Here is an 18,969-nt window from a genome sequence, read left to right as displayed (position 1 = left end):
CCTCAGCCTCCCGCATAGCTCGGATTGCAGGCATGCACCACCATGCCCAGCTAATTTTTCTATTTTTAGTAGAGACAGGGTTTCACCATGTTGGCCAGGCTGGTCTCAAATTCCCGGCCTCAAGTGATCAGCCAGCCCTGACCTTCCAAAGTGCTGGGATTACAGGCATGAGCCACCACACTGAGCCAAGAAATCAGTTCAATATTATAATCCTGAAGTACCTATTCTCAAGTTGACCTGACTGTGGTCTAAACAATCAATACGATAGCTCTCAGGAATAACCCTTTGATATTTGACCAAAATCAATACTTATAATAAGACAGTTTCTCTAAGGATGGCTCCCACAGGTTAACGATCTTTTTTCTGATACTAAGAGGTCTTCAAATAGAATTTTAAAATCATAGTAGCCTCCTCTAATGTGGCTACAATATAGCATAGAACTAGGTTTACACTCAAGGCAAAATAAGGTTACTCAAAACTGAAAACTGTAGAATCACATGTACCAGTAGCAAATATGAGGCATCTTTGGAAAAATAATCTTATGGCTAAACAATTTCTCTTCCAAATAGGTCTGAGTCAGCATTTTATTTGGCTGCTACAGTTACTATAATATAAAGTACAATAATAAAATAGCAGTGTTATCAGACTTTAGTATTCTGTTATCTAGACATAATGCAAAAGCAATTCATAAGAATTATGTTCGGAAAATAGAAGATTTTGAGGGAAAGAAAAGTGATACTTCACATTTTAGCAATTTCACCTAGACAGACTAAAGCTAAGCACCATTAAGTCTTTCCATATTGTTAAGCATATGGTCTTAAGAATACCAAATGTCATTTCAATTTCATCCTTGAAGCAAAAAGACAAAGTAAACCTCATGTATGTTGAAACTGTTAGCATTAGTTAGACTTGGCAATGACACCTACATCCAACGAGTCAGCATCAACCTTAGAAGTCAGTTCTGAAATCAACACTCATCATTCCCAGAACCTTCCCACACGAAACCCAGCAGATCCTAGAGTTCAACAGTAAAAGAGAGAGGACATTTCAACCTGGCCTGAGGCAATGGGGGAGATGGGGAGTGGACATGCTTCTACATTCAGGGAGGTAAAATATACAAATGAATGATCAGAGGCTGAGGCACGCTGTTTCTAACGTCTGAAGCCAGACACAAAGTCACTTTCCCTTAATCTGTGCTAGTACCTCCAGACTTTCAGATAAATAAGTAAAACTTGAGTTCTTCTGATTTTTAGAGGTGGGAAGAAAAAATAAACTTTGCCATAATAAACATCTGAATGTATAAACAAATTCATATATGTCATATATAATAAAGAAATTATACTTACCTTCACTTTTCCCTGAAAAGCAAAACAAAATGTTTATTAAAATAAATTCCTTCCAGTGCCCCTTTTATAATGCTATACTTTCACAAAAATAAGATTTTAATAATGGTTAGTTTTAGTCCAACAGTTCATTCACACAAGTAAAATCTGAAAGTGAGACATTCGTGACTGCAACTCTATCTGGTAGTGATAGGAATTATGCCTGATTTGACTAAATGGTGTTATCTCCATGAGTGTGAATAAAGAGGTTCAGCTCATGTGAGATTTAATATACCCTGACAGGAGAGAAAAATCTAATCCATCACCTGAGAGTAGTTTTCAGTATCTTAAGGACCTATGTTTATTTGGCTGGCAGAGACTTTTTCCACCTTTATTTATCCTAAAGCTGTAATATAGTTTCTGTTAAAGATTTTTATTATTGCTTTGAAACCTCCAGCCTTGCCTTATAATATTTAACCTTAGTCAGGAATATTTTCAGACTATTTATAAGATTCAAATTATACATAATACAGTAATTTGTGTGCAGCTGCTTATTTACTACTGAAAATGTCTTCAAAAGTTTTGCCCACCTTTTTTAATGCCATCAGTTTATTAAAGAAATATATAATCACTGCAAATATGTTTTATAAAAAACAGGCAGAATAAAAAATTATTCATAATTCCCCAGCTCAAAGATAAATACTATTTACATTTTAGTGAATGTCTTTTTTGTTTATAGATATATTAATTATAAATATATTACACATATTGTTTTGATACCTGCTTTTCCTCACTGTGTTATTGGTCACTTTTGATTTAAATGAATAAAAATTTACAGCAACATTTATAATGGCTATTTTCTACTATGTGACTATACCATAAGTCATTTAACCAGTTCCCTAATGATAAACATTTAAATTGCTCCTATGTATCTTTATGGTAAGTGACGTGGTTAATTACTTTATCAAATCATGTGAGATCATAATGATCGCCTCTATTAATTTGCATTTCATCTGATATTAAATCAATGGCTTCCACTGAGTCACCACATGTGACTCTGTATAAACCCAAAAGCCTTAAAGATTTTTCATTCCTAATCTAAGAAAGAGAAATCTGCCAGAATTTAGGGAATGATGCAATCTCAACCCCTTCTAGGAGGAAATTTATATTTGTTAACTATTTGAGATCAGCATCTTTTCAAATACATTTAAAAAATGAAAACCTTACACTTTTGCTGAAAGCACATTAAAGATTTTATCAGTAAGCACATATTTGAAGAGAATAAGGATACATAATTTCTAAAGAAAAAGTCTGAACTCATACACTGAAATGGCTTATTCAACAAACCGTTCTTCATATTACAGACGGGGCAGGGTTTCTGTAAGTTTTAATTTTACAGCCCGTCTGGCATCTACAGTGTCTAGCACATATTAAATGGTGGATAATCATTTGCTGAAAGAACAACTGACTTTCACTATTGTAGACAAGACCACTAAATGAGAGCAATTTTCACTGATCACGTATCTAACAAACTACTCCATCTATTATGTGTCAGGCTCTATACAGAGAGATAAAACAGATAAATGCTACCCATATCTTCAGAGTACTAGGGCAGATCGATAGATATATAAATAATAATAAAATAATGCTACACAGTGGGAAAGGCCGTATGAGGAAAACAAAAGAATTAAAAACAAACGCATGCATCAGATTACTTCATGAGGAGGGAGCGATACTTCTGGTTATAAGGACCAGGAAAGTTCTACGGAAAAAGCAGCATTTGAGCCAGACCGTGAGTGAAAATAGAATATTAAAAATGTTATTAAGATATAAAGACATGTAAAGTTGAAATCAAATGCCCAATATATGCAATAATTTCAAGCTTTAGAAAAAATTTGAGAGTTTTGGATATTTATTTATCTGTGGGATGAGTATAGCTTTTAAAACACTGACACTTTACTATGTCTGCAAAAATATATATAATAAATATATACCCTAATCTTTATTTTTTGATAATCTAATACCAGGAACTTCATTATAAAAATATTTTTTACTGAAGTACAAATAATTTAAGCACCAATCTCTGTAAGGGTGAGGCATAACTCTACGGAAACGGGACTGTGGATTTTATGACCTCAACTGTTACTGCCATTTATCTTGCGTTCCCCTTCCTTTGAATTCAAGTTCCCTAGCTGAGAAATAATATAACAATGCAATCAGTAACTTACCTTGACCAGAAGCCAAAGGATTTAAAGGTCTTTTAATTGCCTGTGGCCTAGAAGTAAAAAGAATTAAAAATATAAACACAAATATGTTACCAATCATGTTATATTTAAGTGATATTATCTCAGAAAGTTGCTTAATATCCAAAATCAAATTGTTTTATTGAGATTATAAAATACTTAGTTTCCTCTAAATGCTTTAAGGGAGGGTGACTATTTGTTGTAGTAATAATATTTCCTGATCTTTTCCCACTGTAGCGGCCAACAGGCCATTTCCTAATCACTTCTTCAAATGAAAGAAGAGAAAATATCAGCCAAGCTCTTCTCTTAGAGTCACTACTATGTTTTTATATATATGATATATATATATCTGTGTATGTGTGTGTGTGCGGATAGCACAAAGTGTACCCCTAATTGAAAGGCAAATAAGCAAAAAATATTCAATATAAGCATTAAAATTTAAAAATGGAAAAAAAACAGTGACTTAGGTAATCTTTAGACACATCAATTTGCCCTGTAGCTAAGTTTGTTACAATTTAAATAAAAGTTGTTTGTTCCGTAGGAAAAAATAGAAATTTTGGCCGGGCGCGGTGGCTCAAGCCTGTAATCCCAGCACTTTGGGAGGCCGAGACGGGCGGATCACGAGGTCAGGAGATCGAGACCATCCTGGCTAACACTGTGAAACCCCGTCTCTACTAAAAAAATACAAAAAAACTAGCCGGGCGAAGTGGCGGGCGCCTGTAGTCCCAGCTACTCGGGAGGCTGAGGCAGGAGAATGGCGTGAACCCGGGAGGCGGAGCTTGCAGTGAGCTGAGATCCGGCCACTGCACTCCAGCCCTGGCGACAGAGCGAGACTCCGTCTCAAAAAAAAAAAAAAAAAAGAAAAAATAGAAATTTTCTGGAGAGTTACTATGTCACTAAAGTGCTTTTAAATCCCAAAATAAATATGCATTAGTATTAAGAGTAAACTATAGGCCGGGCGCGGTGGCTCAAGTCTGTAATCCCAGCACTTTGGGAGGCCGAGACGGGCGGATCACGAGGTCAGGAGATCGAGACCATCCTGGCTAACACGGTGAAACCCCATCTCTACTAAAAAATACAAAACACTAGCCGGGCGAGGTGGTGGGCACCTGTAGTCCCAGCTACTCAGGAGGCTGAGGCAGGAGAATGGCGTAAACCCGGGAGGCGGAGCTTGCAGTGAGCTGAGATCCGGCCACTGCACTCCAGCCCGGGTGACAGAGCGAGACCCCGTCTCAAAAAAAAAAAAAAAAGAGTAAACTATAGGGATTGTTTTAACATCTATTTTAAAAATTTGCACAACTGGAGACATTTTGAGAACAGAATATGTAACCTATATTTTAAAATACACAATATAATTAACTTAGCCCCTTATACATTTTTTATATTGTTAGAAATTATGGGAATCAGGATACAAATTAGTAAGAAAATGACTACAAAACTAATACAAATCTAACAAATGCTTCGTGGATTCTTAATTCACATTAAAAATAACAACAACAGTGCCAGGCATGGTGGCTCACACCTGTAATCCCAGCACTTTGGAGGCTGAGGTGGGTGCATCACCTGAGGTCAGGGGTTCAAGAACACCCAGGTCAACATGGTGAAACCCTGTCTCCACTAAAAATACAAAAATGAGCCTGGTGTGGTGGTGCGTGCCTTTAGTCCCAGCTACTCAGGAGGCTGAGGCAGGAGAATCACTTGAACCTGGGAGGCGGAGGTTGCGGTGAGCAGAGATGACATCACTGCACTCCAATCTGGGTGACAGAGTGAGACTCCATCTCAAAACAACAACAACAACAACAAAAAAACCTTTAAAGTAAATCTTTAAGTCAGTAACCAAATATTTCTAATAATAGTCAAGATAATTTAAATAAAACACACGGCAGAAATAAGTAATAAAAACTCCTTTCCAAACTGGAGAAATTCTTCAAGTCAAAAAAAAAAAAAAAAAAAAAAAACCCCAGTCTGACATTTTATTGGTGTAAACATAATTACTGATCTCATACTTATATTTGACTTATAAAAAGTGAAATATACAATATTATCCCCATATTTGGGAACTCCAAAGACTTTCCCAGAACTCTCTCCATCTCTAAGACAGCATGACGTGCTTGCGCATACATTGTTCCCAAAATCCAGTAAGTACAAAGTTCAGAGCCTCGAGGCTTACATGTGAGTAACCTGAAGCATTTCTCAGACACCTGGTGATCAGCAACTGCCCCCAGCCTAATGGTTACCAGTACAAAGTGGGCTCTTTCACTTACCAGATCTTTGACACCAAACAAATCATATAACCTCTCTAAGTCTCAGTTTCTGTCTATAAAACAGTGATGACTGCAACACAGGGTTACTGCAAGGACTAAAGGAGAAAACGTATATAACATGCTTACCACAATGCATAGAATACAGTGAGTGCTCAAAAATGAAATCTATTATAATTGTTCTGTGAAATCAATTTAACTGTAAAATAACTAAAGTCACAGAAAGGGGTGTGGAGAGCACCAAAAAGAGAATTAAGAGTCATATATTCTTTTCTCGACACTGCCACCATGTGATCTTGGGAAATGAAGTAAACTTCTCCAGCTCTAGGTTACCTCATCTATAAAATGAAATCCTATCATCTACTCAAGGAACATTTGCGAAGGGCCTACAATACTCCCATAAAGGTCTAATACGCCTCTAACTCTTTAAAAAAAAAAAAAAAAGGAAAAATTTGTGGAAACTCATTTCCCCAGAAGGAAACTGGATTAATTAATAGTCATGTTTCTTTGTACAAATACATCTTTTAACAAAGTGAATTTTATTTTTAATTTTAAATCATTATGATTGTTTATAAAGAGAAATCACCACATCTTACATGACTTTTTCTAAATGAAAATGACACATACTTAAAACAGTTTTCTTCATAGATGACATTCCATATTTTCCAAGCATCTGGTCCCTTGTAACCAGTGTAGCGCTCAGGATTAAGAAGTAAATCTACATATTCAGCATCAGGGGACTGAATGTCTGTAAAATAAAATGTCTTATTAAATCTTTTTTATCCTCAGTTACCTTAAAAAGCTAGTACACAAGACTGTATTCCATTGATTCTAACACACCACAAATTTAACAATGTGTCAGCAATTTTAAAACAACTTTTCAGGAGAAAGAAAGGAAGGCGGCTGGGTGTGGTGCCTCACACCTGTAATCCCAGCACTTTGGGAGGCCAAGGTGGGCGGATCACTTGAGGTCAGGAGTTCAAGGCCTGCCTGACCAACATGGTGAAACTCTGTCTCTACTAAACATACAAAAATTAGCCAGGCGTGGTGGTGCATGCCTGTAGTCCCAGCTACTTGGGAGGCTGCGACAGGAGAATCGCTTGAACCCGGGAGGCAGAGGTTGCAATGAGCCAAGATTGAACCACTGCACTACAGCTTGGGTGACAGAGTGAGACTCCATCTCAAAAAAAAAAAAAAGGAATGACGGAAAAGAGAGAAACACACACTGCCACATTAATTGTACATACTGGCTACAAAAACATTATGATTTATGAACTGTAAAAATAGGAATATGTGAATTTTAGAATCAAAGAAACACGGTAATTCAATTCTCATAAGCTATCCAGACAAAGAATATAACATACATTTCCCTCCACATTAACCACAGCAGTTCATCAATAACTACAGTAAATGAAGGAGTGTTAGTATTATACACTGCTTGTAACCAAATACTTTCTTCTTAGATGACCACCAGCAGGATCTGCTACCAATCTGGCCAAAAGCAAAAGTTACAATGCAGCATGATTCTGTGTCAACATTATTTATAAAAGGGAAAACTGGAAGCAACCTAAACATCCAACATCACAGAACAGTTAGAGCACAGGCTCTGGAGCCAGAACATCCAGGCTAGAATCCAGACCCTGTTACTTATTTATCATTTATAATGTGTTATAACCTCAAAACAAAAAAGATGATCCCAGGGTGGGCGCAATGGTTCATGCCTGTAATCCCAGCATTTTGGGAGGCCTGGGGGCAGACCGCTTGAGCCCAGGAGTGATTCTAAAATTCACAGGCAACCTGGTGAAACACCAGGCATCAATAAAAATATTAGCCAGGCACCATGGCACGTGCCTGTGGTCCCAGCTACTCAGGAGGCTGAGGTGGGAGAGTCACTTGAGCCCAGGAGGTCCAGGCCGCAGTGAGCTGTGATTGCACCACGGCACTCCAGCCTGGGCAACAGTGAGATCGCGTCTCAAAAAAAGATGGGCCATAGTGCTCCAGTGGCTTTCGGAAATTATTTGGTACTATAATAATACTTTATTCATATATAAAGCTTAACAGTATAAGCCAACAAAGAATGAAACAAAGAATGAAAAAGTGGACAAAAATGGTCTCAATGCAACCAAAGTCAATGACAAAAATATGAGCACAAAAGTGCTTACAGGAGAGTCCATCAAGCTCTCAACTATACCTATTTTTATTATTAAAAAACAAATATAAAAACAAAAAAAAACCCTAAACTTGGTTATTTTTTACTCCAATTCACAGTATATTAGAAGAATAAATTAGGAGGAAAGTTGCTTCTAGAAGCAGTACAATGATGGCATCTTAAAACAGCAGAGTTCAATGCAGAAATGGCAATTAAAATAACTAGAAAAACAAAACATAAGGACTTAAAAAATTAGCATGGAATCATCTAGTTCAGGAATGGATAACTGTTCATTTCAATTAATACTAAAGGTAACTGCCATATATTAATTATAATAAATTCATTTTTTAAACCCTGATGTTTAAAATATATCAACAGCAGGCCGGACGCAGTGGCTCACGCCTGTAATCCCAGAACTTTGGGAGACCAAGGCGGGCGATCACATGAAGTTGGGAGTTCGAGACCAGCCTGACCAACATGGAGAAACCCCATCTCTATTAAAAATACAAAATTAGCCGGGCAAGGTGGTGCATGCCTGTAATCCCAGTTACTCGGGAGGCTGAGGCAGGGGAATCGCTTGAACTCAGGAGACAGGTTACAGTGAGCTGAGATCACGCCACTGCACTCCAGCCTGGGCAACAAGAGTGGAACTCTGACTCAAAAAAAATAAAAATAAAAATGAAATAAAATAAAATAAAATATATAGGCCGGGCGCGGTGGCTCAAGCCTGTAATCCCAGCACTTTGGGAGGCCGAGATGGGCGGATCACGAGGTCAGGAGATCGAGACCATCCTGGCTAACACAGTGAAACCCCGTCTCTACTAAAAAATACAAAAAACTAGCCGGGCGAGATGGCGGGCGCCTGTAGTCCCAGCTACTCGGGAGGCTGAGGCAGGAGAATGGCGTAAACCCGGGAGGCGGAGCTTGCAGTGAGCTGAGATCCGGCCACTGCACTCCAGCCTGGGCGAGAGAGCGAGACTCCGTCTCAAAAAAAAAAAATAATAAAATAAAATAAAATAAAATAAAATATATAAACAATGGTCAGTATCCAGTACTTTAAGAAAACCACCAAGAAATGATTAAATGTTTAAATATTCTACTTAGAGAAAAACATTTGTTGCCTCATAATTTTACTTACTATAAATACTTTATTCTTCAAGCTTATAAAAAATATTACTATATTAATGTAATATTATAATTATGTTACAAATCTTATAATTATACTATAAATATTATTATTATAATTATATAATTATATTTAAATTACTATAATTATATTAAATATTACTATAATTATATTTGTGCCAAGAATTTTTATGATGGTTGGTTCCTATCACTAAATAGAACATGAATTTTTTCATAGAAAACTAGTGAAACATGTTTTGTAAAATCTAAGAAAAGACATTTAAGAGCCCATTTGGCCCTTATAGGAAGATGCCAATATCCAGCCCTAGAAGCAGAAAACGTGTGTTGTGCAAAAACCTATATGATGTGCTGTTTTCTATCACTGAATAGAACCTGTTTTTGACAAAAGCTTAAATTTCCAATTAGGATTTTAAAAATACCTTCTATATTTCACATATCATTTACATCCATTATTTAGTCCTGCTAAAGCTGTCTTTCTTTAAAATATTCAGCTTTTTTAAACACAAGAAACTAATACAAATGGGTAAGTGATTCACCAAACTCCACTATATAAGAAATGAATCATTGATTCTCACTTGGTGCTGCACACTGTGTTCACAAAAGGATACTTTGTTAATGAAGGTTAAAATATTACCATCCTTTTTCTAACATTGGAGGACTAAAAAAAATTATACCTGCATACTATAAATTTAGTTTTATCTCACAACAATATTTAAGGTAAAAAAAAAAAATTCCTTGTAGAAAAGATGGCAAAATAAGGTAGTTGGGAGAACATCTTATCCCCTTCCTTTACTAGACCAAATCTTGATACAGGTCTATACCCCTTATACAACATGCCTAGGACCATGCGCGTCTCGGCTGGAATGGAGAACTTTCCAGATTTTACAAAGGTAATACAGTACACGCAACATCTATTGCATATTACTCCAGCTGGACCTGGGACAGCAATCTATTCAAATACATAAATATTTCTACAGTGAAACATATGAATACTCACACTAAATGAGCCTGTGCTAAATGCAGGGGGAGAAATGTTCAATTTTCAGAGTTTTCAGATTTTAGAATTGGAAATAAGGAATTATAACTAAGTATATACCAAAACATGGCTACAGTTTCCATTAAGGAAAGCAATTTTCCCCAAAAAGAAGCCACAAAATTAAAAATACTTTCTCTTTTATGGAGATTGTAGGCTTCATCTTTTGTTTATAATTAAAAGAATTTATATCTCTGTTTTCACTAATTTGTTGTGGTTGTTTTGGGAAAGGGTCTCACTGTCTTAGGCTTGGAGTGATGCAATCAGGGCTCACTCCAGCCTCAACCTCCCTGGCTTAAGCAATACTCCCACCCCCCTCGAGTAGCTGGGACTACTGGCACATGCCACCAGGCCTGGTTAATTTTTGTATTATTTGTAGAGACAGAGTTTTGCCGTGGTGCCCAGGCTAGGCTCAGCAATCTTCCCTCCTTGGCCTCACAAAGTGCTGGGATTATAGGCATGAGCCACCAAGCCAGGCCTGTTTTCACTAATTTTGGAAAGATCATTAGTCCACTAGAAAAGAGCCACAGAAGAATACCAAAACTCAATTTGATTTTTTTTTTTAGCAAATTAAGAGGCTAACAATTCAACTTAGAAAAAGGAAATAGTACAAAAAGGAAGAATTGGAAAATCCATACATCTTAATCAGAGGTTTTTATTGTTTGTTTGTTTCTTGAGACAGAGTCTTGCTCTGTCGCCCGGCTGGAGTGCACGCAATCTCAGCTCACTGCAACCTCTGCCTCCTGGGTTCCAGCGATTCTCCTGCCTCATCCTCCTGAGTAGGTGGCATTATATGCATGAACCACCGTGCCATGATCAGAGTTTTAACTCCTAGATTTTAACAGCACCAGCACTCTGGCTTAACTTTAGACATCGCAAACTCGACCAATGGTTCAATATTGTCTTCTCCAAAAGCAACATGGACCATCATTAAGGAAAATACATAACAAACCAACAGCAATATAACTGAAGGAGGTTTTTGTAATCCCTACATTTTAGCTATTTATGCAAAATGTATATACAAAATTTTATAAACTACTAGCTACAAAGAACTGCAACAATTAAGAGGTAAATTTTTTCTAGAAACTGAGTTTTTTTAAACTGTGGTAAAATAGACATAATAAAATTTACATTAACCACATTTAAGTATACAATTCAGCGGGGTTCATTATCACCACTATCTGTCACCAAAACTTTTCCAGCACCTCAAACAGAAACTCTGTAACCATTTAGCAATAACACCTACCCACCCCAAACTCTGACAATCTTTAATCTACTTTCTGTCTCTATGAATTTGCCTATTGTTGACATTTCATATAAGTGAAATCATTTAATACTTGCCCTCTGGTACCTGATCTATTTCACTCAGCATGTTGTCAAGGTCCATCCATGTTGTACTATATATCAGAGCTTCATTCCTTTTTCTAGTTGAATGGTATTCCACTGTGTGTTTTATATACCACATTTTGTTTATCCACTCAAACAGTGCTGGACAATGGGCTTGTTAAGACCTTTTGGCTACAATGAACATTATTGCTTTGCTATCTGTTTGAGTCCCTGTCTTTAATTTTTTTGAGTATATACCTAGGAAAGGAACTGTTATGTCATATGGTAATTCTACGTTTAGGTTTTTGAAGAACCACCAAACTGTTAATGAGTTTTTTTCTTTAATAACATTTTTCTGAGATGGGGTCTTACTATGTTGCCCAGTCTGGATTCAAACACCTGGGCTCCAGTGATTCTCCTGCCTCAGCCTCCAGAAAAGCTGGGACTACAGGCACACACCACCATGCCCAGATTAAAATAATTTTTTTAAAAAAATTTCTTAGGTATAATTTTAAACATAATGCATACTATCAAAAATATTATACCATCAGCTTCACAGAAGTTATCTGAAGAATCATCATGCTTGGTCCACTGAAGAACAGCCTTCTGTGTTTCCTCACTTCAAACAAAGAAAAAAAAATAACATTACTATTTTATAAGTTAATATGTAACATAAAGAAACATGAAATACTACTGAAAAATAAAATCAAACCTCAGAGATTCATCCACTGCTCCAAGTCGTTCAGCTTGTTCACATTCTTCAATGAGATTATTGGCTTCTTCAGAATACTAAAGTGAAAAAGGGAATAAATAGACTATAACTTATTGTATCTTTAGAACTTTTTTAAAATTTAGAAGTTATCTGAAGCTCTTTTTTGATTTTATTTATTGATTTATTTTTGAGCTAGAGGGTTGGAGTGCAATAGTGTGATTCCGGCTCACTACCACCTCCACCCCCTGGGTTCAAGCGATTCTCCTGCCTCAGCGTCCGGAATAGCTGGGACTACAGGCACCACACCCAGCTAATTTTTGTATTTTCAGTAGAAACGGGGTTTCACCATGTTGGCCAGGCTGGTCTCGAACTCCTGACCTCAGGCAATCCACCCACCTCGGCCTTGCAAAGTGCTGGGATTACCCACCGCGCCCAGCCTCTGAGGCTCTTTTTATAGCTGGCACCTTCATCTTGGCTTCAAAACTTTAAAAAAAAATAAGTTTTCATGTTCCTCCTGAAACTAAAAAATAAAATGCTTTGGCTGGGCGCAGTGGCTCACACCTGTAATCCCAGCACTTTGGGAGGCCAAGGCGGGTGAATCATAAGGTCAGGAGATCGAGACCATCCTGGCTAGCACAATGAAACCCTGTCTCTACTAAAACTACAAAATATTAGCCAGGCATGACGGTGGGCATCTGTAGTCCCAGCTACTCAGGAGGCTGAGGCAGGAGAATGGCGTGAACTCAGGAGGTGGAGCTTGCAGCGAGCCGAGATGGTGCCACTGCACTCCAGCCTGGGAGACAGAGTGAGACTCTGTCTCAAAAAACAAAAATAAAACGCTTTGCCTCTTGTTTTTTTGGGGGAACACAACTTACTATTATGTTCACAAAATAAAGAATATAGTTCTGATAACTCATTACTAAACTGCCCACGAATAAATCTTCAAGGTTTTAAGGAAGTCATGTGATAAGTGGTCAACAGGCACTGTACTACTTTTCTAATGACGTAAGTGTGCAGTTGGACCAAATCACGTGTGTCTAAAGTTCATCCCATGCCATGATGCTAAGAATGCCTGGGAACCTACCAAGTCATAGAAAAAATATTCTGTAATCTCAGCACTTTGGGAGGCCGAGGTGGGGATCACAAGGTGAGGAGTTTGAGACTAACCTGACCAACATGGTGAAACCCCGTCTCTACTAAAAATGCAAAAAAAATTAGCCGAGCATGGTAGCACACTCCTGTAATCCCAGCTACTCAGGAGACTGAGGCAGGAGAATCGCTTGAACCTGGGAGGCGGAGGTTGCCGTGAGCCCAGACCAGGCCACTGCACTCCAGCCTGGGTTACAGAGCGAGACTCCACTTCAAAAAAAAAAAAAAAATTCCAACATTTTTAGGTTTCTAAACTATATTAACAATCATATTTCCTCTCAATGTCCAACTCACTTTACATATATATTCTACTAGGCCTGCACATGGCATAAGGTAAGCAAGTTGGTTTATGGGATTTCATAACACACCAGTTCATCATACAGGTAAAGGACAACACTGGGAGGCCACGAATTCAATCACTCAACAAATATTTATTGAGTGTCTATTTTGGTCTTATTGTTAGGACAACTATACAAACCACTTTCCAGACAAGGACACTAAAATAAATGAACCCTAAAATAACTAAAATGATATAGTTTTTTGAAATATTTATTTATTGAGTGACAACTTAAGTTTCATTATATTGGTATAAACATGTAAGACACCATAAGACAGCCTGCTTCAAAAACTATCTTTGAAAATAAAATTATTTCATATATAATTAAGTATTAAAGGACAAAGGGATATATGTTCAACCTATAATCAAATGGCTCAGAAAATTATATATATTATATATAAAAATACATGACATATTATATAGTACACATAAAATATATATCACATATATAGTGTTAGATATTATAAAGTATGTATATATACTTTTGTGTGTATATATACACACAAAAATGTGTACATATGCAAAAATACATGCGTATATATACACAAAAATGTGTATTTTATATATATAATACACACATACAAATGTCCATTTATTTTATCATGCTTTTTGTATGTCCATATATGCACACAATAAGTACGGTAAAACAAATGTGGCCAGGCACGGTGGCTCACACCTGTAATCCCAACACTTTGGGAGGCTGAGGTGGCAAGATTGCTTGAGTCCAAGAGTTCAAGAACGACCTAGGCAACACAGCGAGACTTTATCTCAAATAAATATATATATGTGTGTGTGTGTATGCGTGTACAGATATATATATACATATAAACATAAAACAAAAAATAAATGTGGCAAAATATAAAAATGTAGTGAATCTGCAGAGTGTACAAAATGTCTTTATATTAATGTTGCAACTTTTCTGTGAGTTGGCAATTATATCAAAACAAAAAGTTAAAAATACTGGCTGGGCGCGATGGCTCACACCTGTAATCCCAATACTTTGGGAGGCCGAGGCGGGTGGATCACAAGGTCAGGAGATCGAGACCATCCTGGCTAACACGGTGAAACCCCATCTCTACTAAAAATACAAAAAAAAAATTGGCTGGGCATGGTGGCATGCACCGGTAGTCCCAGCTACTCAGAAGGCTAAGGCAGGAGAATCGCTTGAACCCAGGAGGTGGAGGTTGGAGTGAGCTGAGATCACGCCACTGCACTCCAGCCTGGGCGGCAGAGAAAGAGTCCATCTCAAAAAAAAAAAAAAAGGTTAAAAAGACCTACCAAAAATGAACAAAATTTGTTTAAAAAATAACATATACCTAAGTATATTAAAACAAAAATTTTAAAATCTTACTATTGCAATTATCCAAATATTTAAAAATAAACTGAACAAAATAACCATTCTTAGTTGCTGCTTAATAATTTAATCAGCTTCTTAGTCACATCTAATAGTATGTCATTAGCATTTTTCTGAAGAACATACTTTTTTCTAATATGTTCTTATTACTTTTAATTTTTCATAAAATTGCCCATAATCAGGCCAGGCACGGTGGCTCATGCCTGTAATCCTGGCACTGTGGGAGGCCATGGCAGGTGGATCACCTGAGGTCAGGAGTTTGAGACCAGGCTGGCCAACATGGTGAAACCCTGTCTCTACTAAAAATACAGAATTAGGCGTGGTGGCATGCACCTGTAATCCCAGCTACTCTGGAGGCGGAGGCAGGAGAATCGCTTAGAACCCAGGAGGCGGAGGTTGCAGTGAGCCGACACTGCACTCCAGCCAGGGAGACAGAGCAAGACTGTCCCAAAAAAAAAACAAAAAAAAAAAAAACTGCCCATAACCTTCTTCAAAGTTACATTTTACAGTTGATCAATTTACAAACATTTTGTAAAGTTACATTTTATGGTTGATCAATTTGAAATTATCGATGCCTTCTACAGATACAACTTTTTTCCTTCTCGGCAGATATAATTTTTTTGCTTTGGTTTTTTGAAACAGGGTCTCACTCTGTCTTTCAAGCTGGAGTGCAGGGGCACAATTATGATTCACTGCAACCTCCAACTCCTGGGCTCAAGCAGTCCTCCTGCCTCAGCCTCCCAAGTAGCTAGGACTACAGGCACACGCCACCACATCTGGCTAATTTTTCATTTTTCTTAGAGACAGAGTTGTGCTATGTTACCTAGCCTGGGGTCTCAAGCTCCTGGGCTCAAGCAGTCCTCCTACCACAGCCTCCCAAAGTGAGATATAATTTCTTTTTTTTTTTTTTGAGACAGAGTCTCACTCCATTGCCTGGGCTGGAGTGCGGTGGCACAGTCTCAGCTCACTGCAACCTCCTCCTCCCAGGTTCAAGTGATTCCTGCCTCAGCCTCCCAAGCAGCTGGGATTACAGGCGCCTGCCACCATGCCCAGCTAATTTTTTGTATTTTTAGTAGAGATGGGGTTTCACCATGCTGGTCAGGCTGGTCTCTAACTCCTGACCTCGTAATCCACCCGCCTCTGCCTCCCAAAGTGCTGGGATTACAGGCGTGAGCCACCGCGCCTGGCTGAGATATAATTTTTTAATTGAGAAAACATTCTCAAAGTAAAATAAAAAAAAGAAAAAACATTCTCTCTTTAGGTAAATATGTGGAAGTATTTTAACCCAAATATTTTCACAAGTTCCATTCTTTTGCCCCTAAAGTACATATCTTCAATAAATATTTTAAGACAAAACATCAAATAAGTTGTCTCTATTTTTTGATTATTTTAAATGTTTTGAGAAATTTAAAGCGCAGGTGTGGTGGCTCATGCCTGAAATCCCAGCACTTTGGGAGGCCAAAGTGGAAAGATTGCTTGAGGCCAGGAGTTAAAGACCAGCCTGGGAAACACGGCAAGACCCCATCACTACAAAACAAATTTTTAATTAGCTGGGCATGGTGGCATGTGCCTATAGTACCAGATACTCAGGAGGTGAGGTGGCAGGATTGCCTGAGCCCAGGAGTTCCAGGTTACAGTGAACTATCATCTTACCACTGCATGCCAGCCTGGGCAACAGAGACAGACCCTGTCTCTGACCAAAAAACAAAACAAAACAAAACAAAATAAAAAAAGTTTGGTCAAACTTAGATACAACGATATTGTAATCCTCAATTTCATTACATCTCAGGTCAGAATATAAACATATCCAATTCAAAGCAGAGTTCTATCAAGAGGATATTCTTGCCACAAATGGAGATACTCCCAAACACATTTATAACATTTCAGAACACAATTTCTGAATCATATTAAACACCATTTGGACTTTCCTCATTTAATGTGTTTGATTTCTCTCTAGTTTTTGTAGGAATAAATTTAAAGGCCTTTGTTTACAAGCTTTGTCATAATGATTTTTTTTTCTTTGAGAAAGGGTCTTGCTCTGTCGCTCAGACTGGAGTGCAATGGCATGACCATAGCTCACTCCAGCCTCAACCTCCCAGGTTCAAGCAATCTTCCCCTCTCGGTTTCCTGAGTAGCTAGGACTACAGGTGCACACCACCATGCATGGCTAATTTTCGAAATTTTTTCTAGATACAGGGTTTCACCATGTTGCCCAGGCTGGTCTTGAACTCCTGGTCTCAAGCAGTCTTTCTGCCTCGGCCTCCAAAAGTGCTGGGATTACAGGCATGAGCCACCACATCCAGCCACTTTGTCATAATTGCAATTTGTTAAACCTTAACAGCTAAACTTTGTTTCTTCTTTATGCATTCCATTCATTGATACTAATTTTTCACTGATTTAGAACAAATTGCAATAAAAACTTAGAGGGGTGCATTTATTAAAAACTGATCAACACTACTGAGAAGCTCTTGAGTTGTTTTACAAAGTAGTTCCTCGAAGCCTCAAAACATTTATAAAATCTGATTGATAATGGACAGCAAAGTAAGTACTATCATACTAAAACCATACCAAAGTAAATTTTTTCAGCATCAGCTTAATCTCAAAAATTTCACAATCATAACTTCGTATGTATACAAATCATATACTAACTTTGACAATTACTCCTTTTTTTTTTCTTTTTTTTTTTTTTCTGAGACAGGATCTGGTTCTGTTACCCAGGCTTAAGTGCAGTGGCACAATCTCAGCTCATTGCAACCTCTACCTCCAGGACTCAAGCAACCCTCCCACCTCAGCCTCCTGAGCAACTAGGACCACAGCTATGTGCCACACACTCAGCTTATCACCGCTCCTATCTTAACTGGCTTGTGTGGACACAATTATGAATTATTTGTATATTTTTATTATAAATGCATTTCTGTTTCATAGATTTCTTGATTTATTAAGGACATTGGTTTTTACCCAGAACATTGCTTTTATCAAAATTTATATGTGTACTACCACAAAATATTTTATCTTCAATTTTGAGCTGTAACTGAATTTATGCTAGCATTCATAATAGTGATAATGTTTTCCTTCAACAGAATGAACTTCCAAAAGTTTTACTTTCAGTCCACTGATTAAATGAAATAAATCGAACAATTTTTTTTTTCTCTGTCTCCCAAGCTGGTGTACAGTGACAAAATCATAGGTCACTGTAACCTGGACATTTAGGCTCAGCTTCCTCCTGGTCTCAGCCTTCTGAGTAGCTAGGATTGTGGGCAGGCATCATCACACTTGGTTAATTTTTTTTTAGTTTTTATTTGTAGAGATGGGGTCTCGCTATGTTACCCAGACTGGTCTTCAACTCCAGGCCTCATGCAGTCCTCACATGGTGGCCTCCAAAAAGCACTGGGATTACAGGCATAAGTCACCATGTGCCCAGCCTCAAGCAATTTGTTAAATGAAATGAAACAGTTGATAATGACACCATTCAACTATGTGCAAAGTTCTTCTGCACTGGAACCAGGTCAAAAGCTATGACTTCATTCTTTGACTCTGTGTGTGTGTAAGAAAACATGGAATTAAAAATGGGCAAAATTAGTTTAGAATCTACGATGGAAAATGTTCAAAACAGTGGTTACCTCTGAAGGAGGAGTGTGGTTTGAATGGAATAGGTATGAGGAAACTTTGTAGAATAATGCTAACATTCTATATCTTAATAGAACCCTAGGTTACACAGGTATATGCATTTGTCAACATTCAGCAAATGCACACTTAAGATTTGCACATTTCATTGTATGGTAATACTTTTATCAGGCCGGGCACAGTGGCTCACGCCTGTAATCCCAGCACTTTGGGAGGCCGAGGCGGGCGGATCACGAGGTCAGGAGATCAAGACCATCCTGGCTAACAGTGAAACCCTGTCTCTACTAAAAATACAAAAAATTAGCCAGGCGTG

At 37.7% G+C, this 18,969-nt stretch overlaps 1 protein-coding gene across 1 annotated transcript in view; it reads right to left on the bottom strand.

Moving 5' to 3' along the window:
• The window catches only part of ERO1A (endoplasmic reticulum oxidoreductase 1 alpha), a 60,211-nt gene that overhangs the window by 19,400 nt on the left and 21,842 nt on the right, over window positions 1-18,969 (bottom strand). Inside the window, exons 5-9 of the mRNA XM_033188028.1 lie at window positions 12,193-12,269; window positions 12,026-12,099; window positions 6,454-6,574; window positions 3,551-3,597; window positions 1,347-1,358 (exon numbers count right to left, since the gene is read on the bottom strand). Of these exons, the coding sequence (XP_033043919.1) occupies window positions 1,347-1,358; window positions 3,551-3,597; window positions 6,454-6,574; window positions 12,026-12,099; window positions 12,193-12,269 (331 nt within the window). The remainder of the gene's footprint in view (window positions 1-1,346; window positions 1,359-3,550; window positions 3,598-6,453; window positions 6,575-12,025; window positions 12,100-12,192; window positions 12,270-18,969) is intronic.

Source organism: Trachypithecus francoisi, unplaced genomic scaffold (genome assembly GCF_009764315.1).
Source record: "Trachypithecus francoisi isolate TF-2019V2 unplaced genomic scaffold, Tfra_2.0 Lachesis_group3, whole genome shotgun sequence".
In the NCBI taxonomy this organism is placed as follows: Eukaryota; Metazoa; Chordata; class Mammalia; order Primates; family Cercopithecidae; genus Trachypithecus; species Trachypithecus francoisi.
Note: the sequence above shows the minus strand (reverse complement) of the source record. Positions and strands in the feature narration are given on the sequence as shown.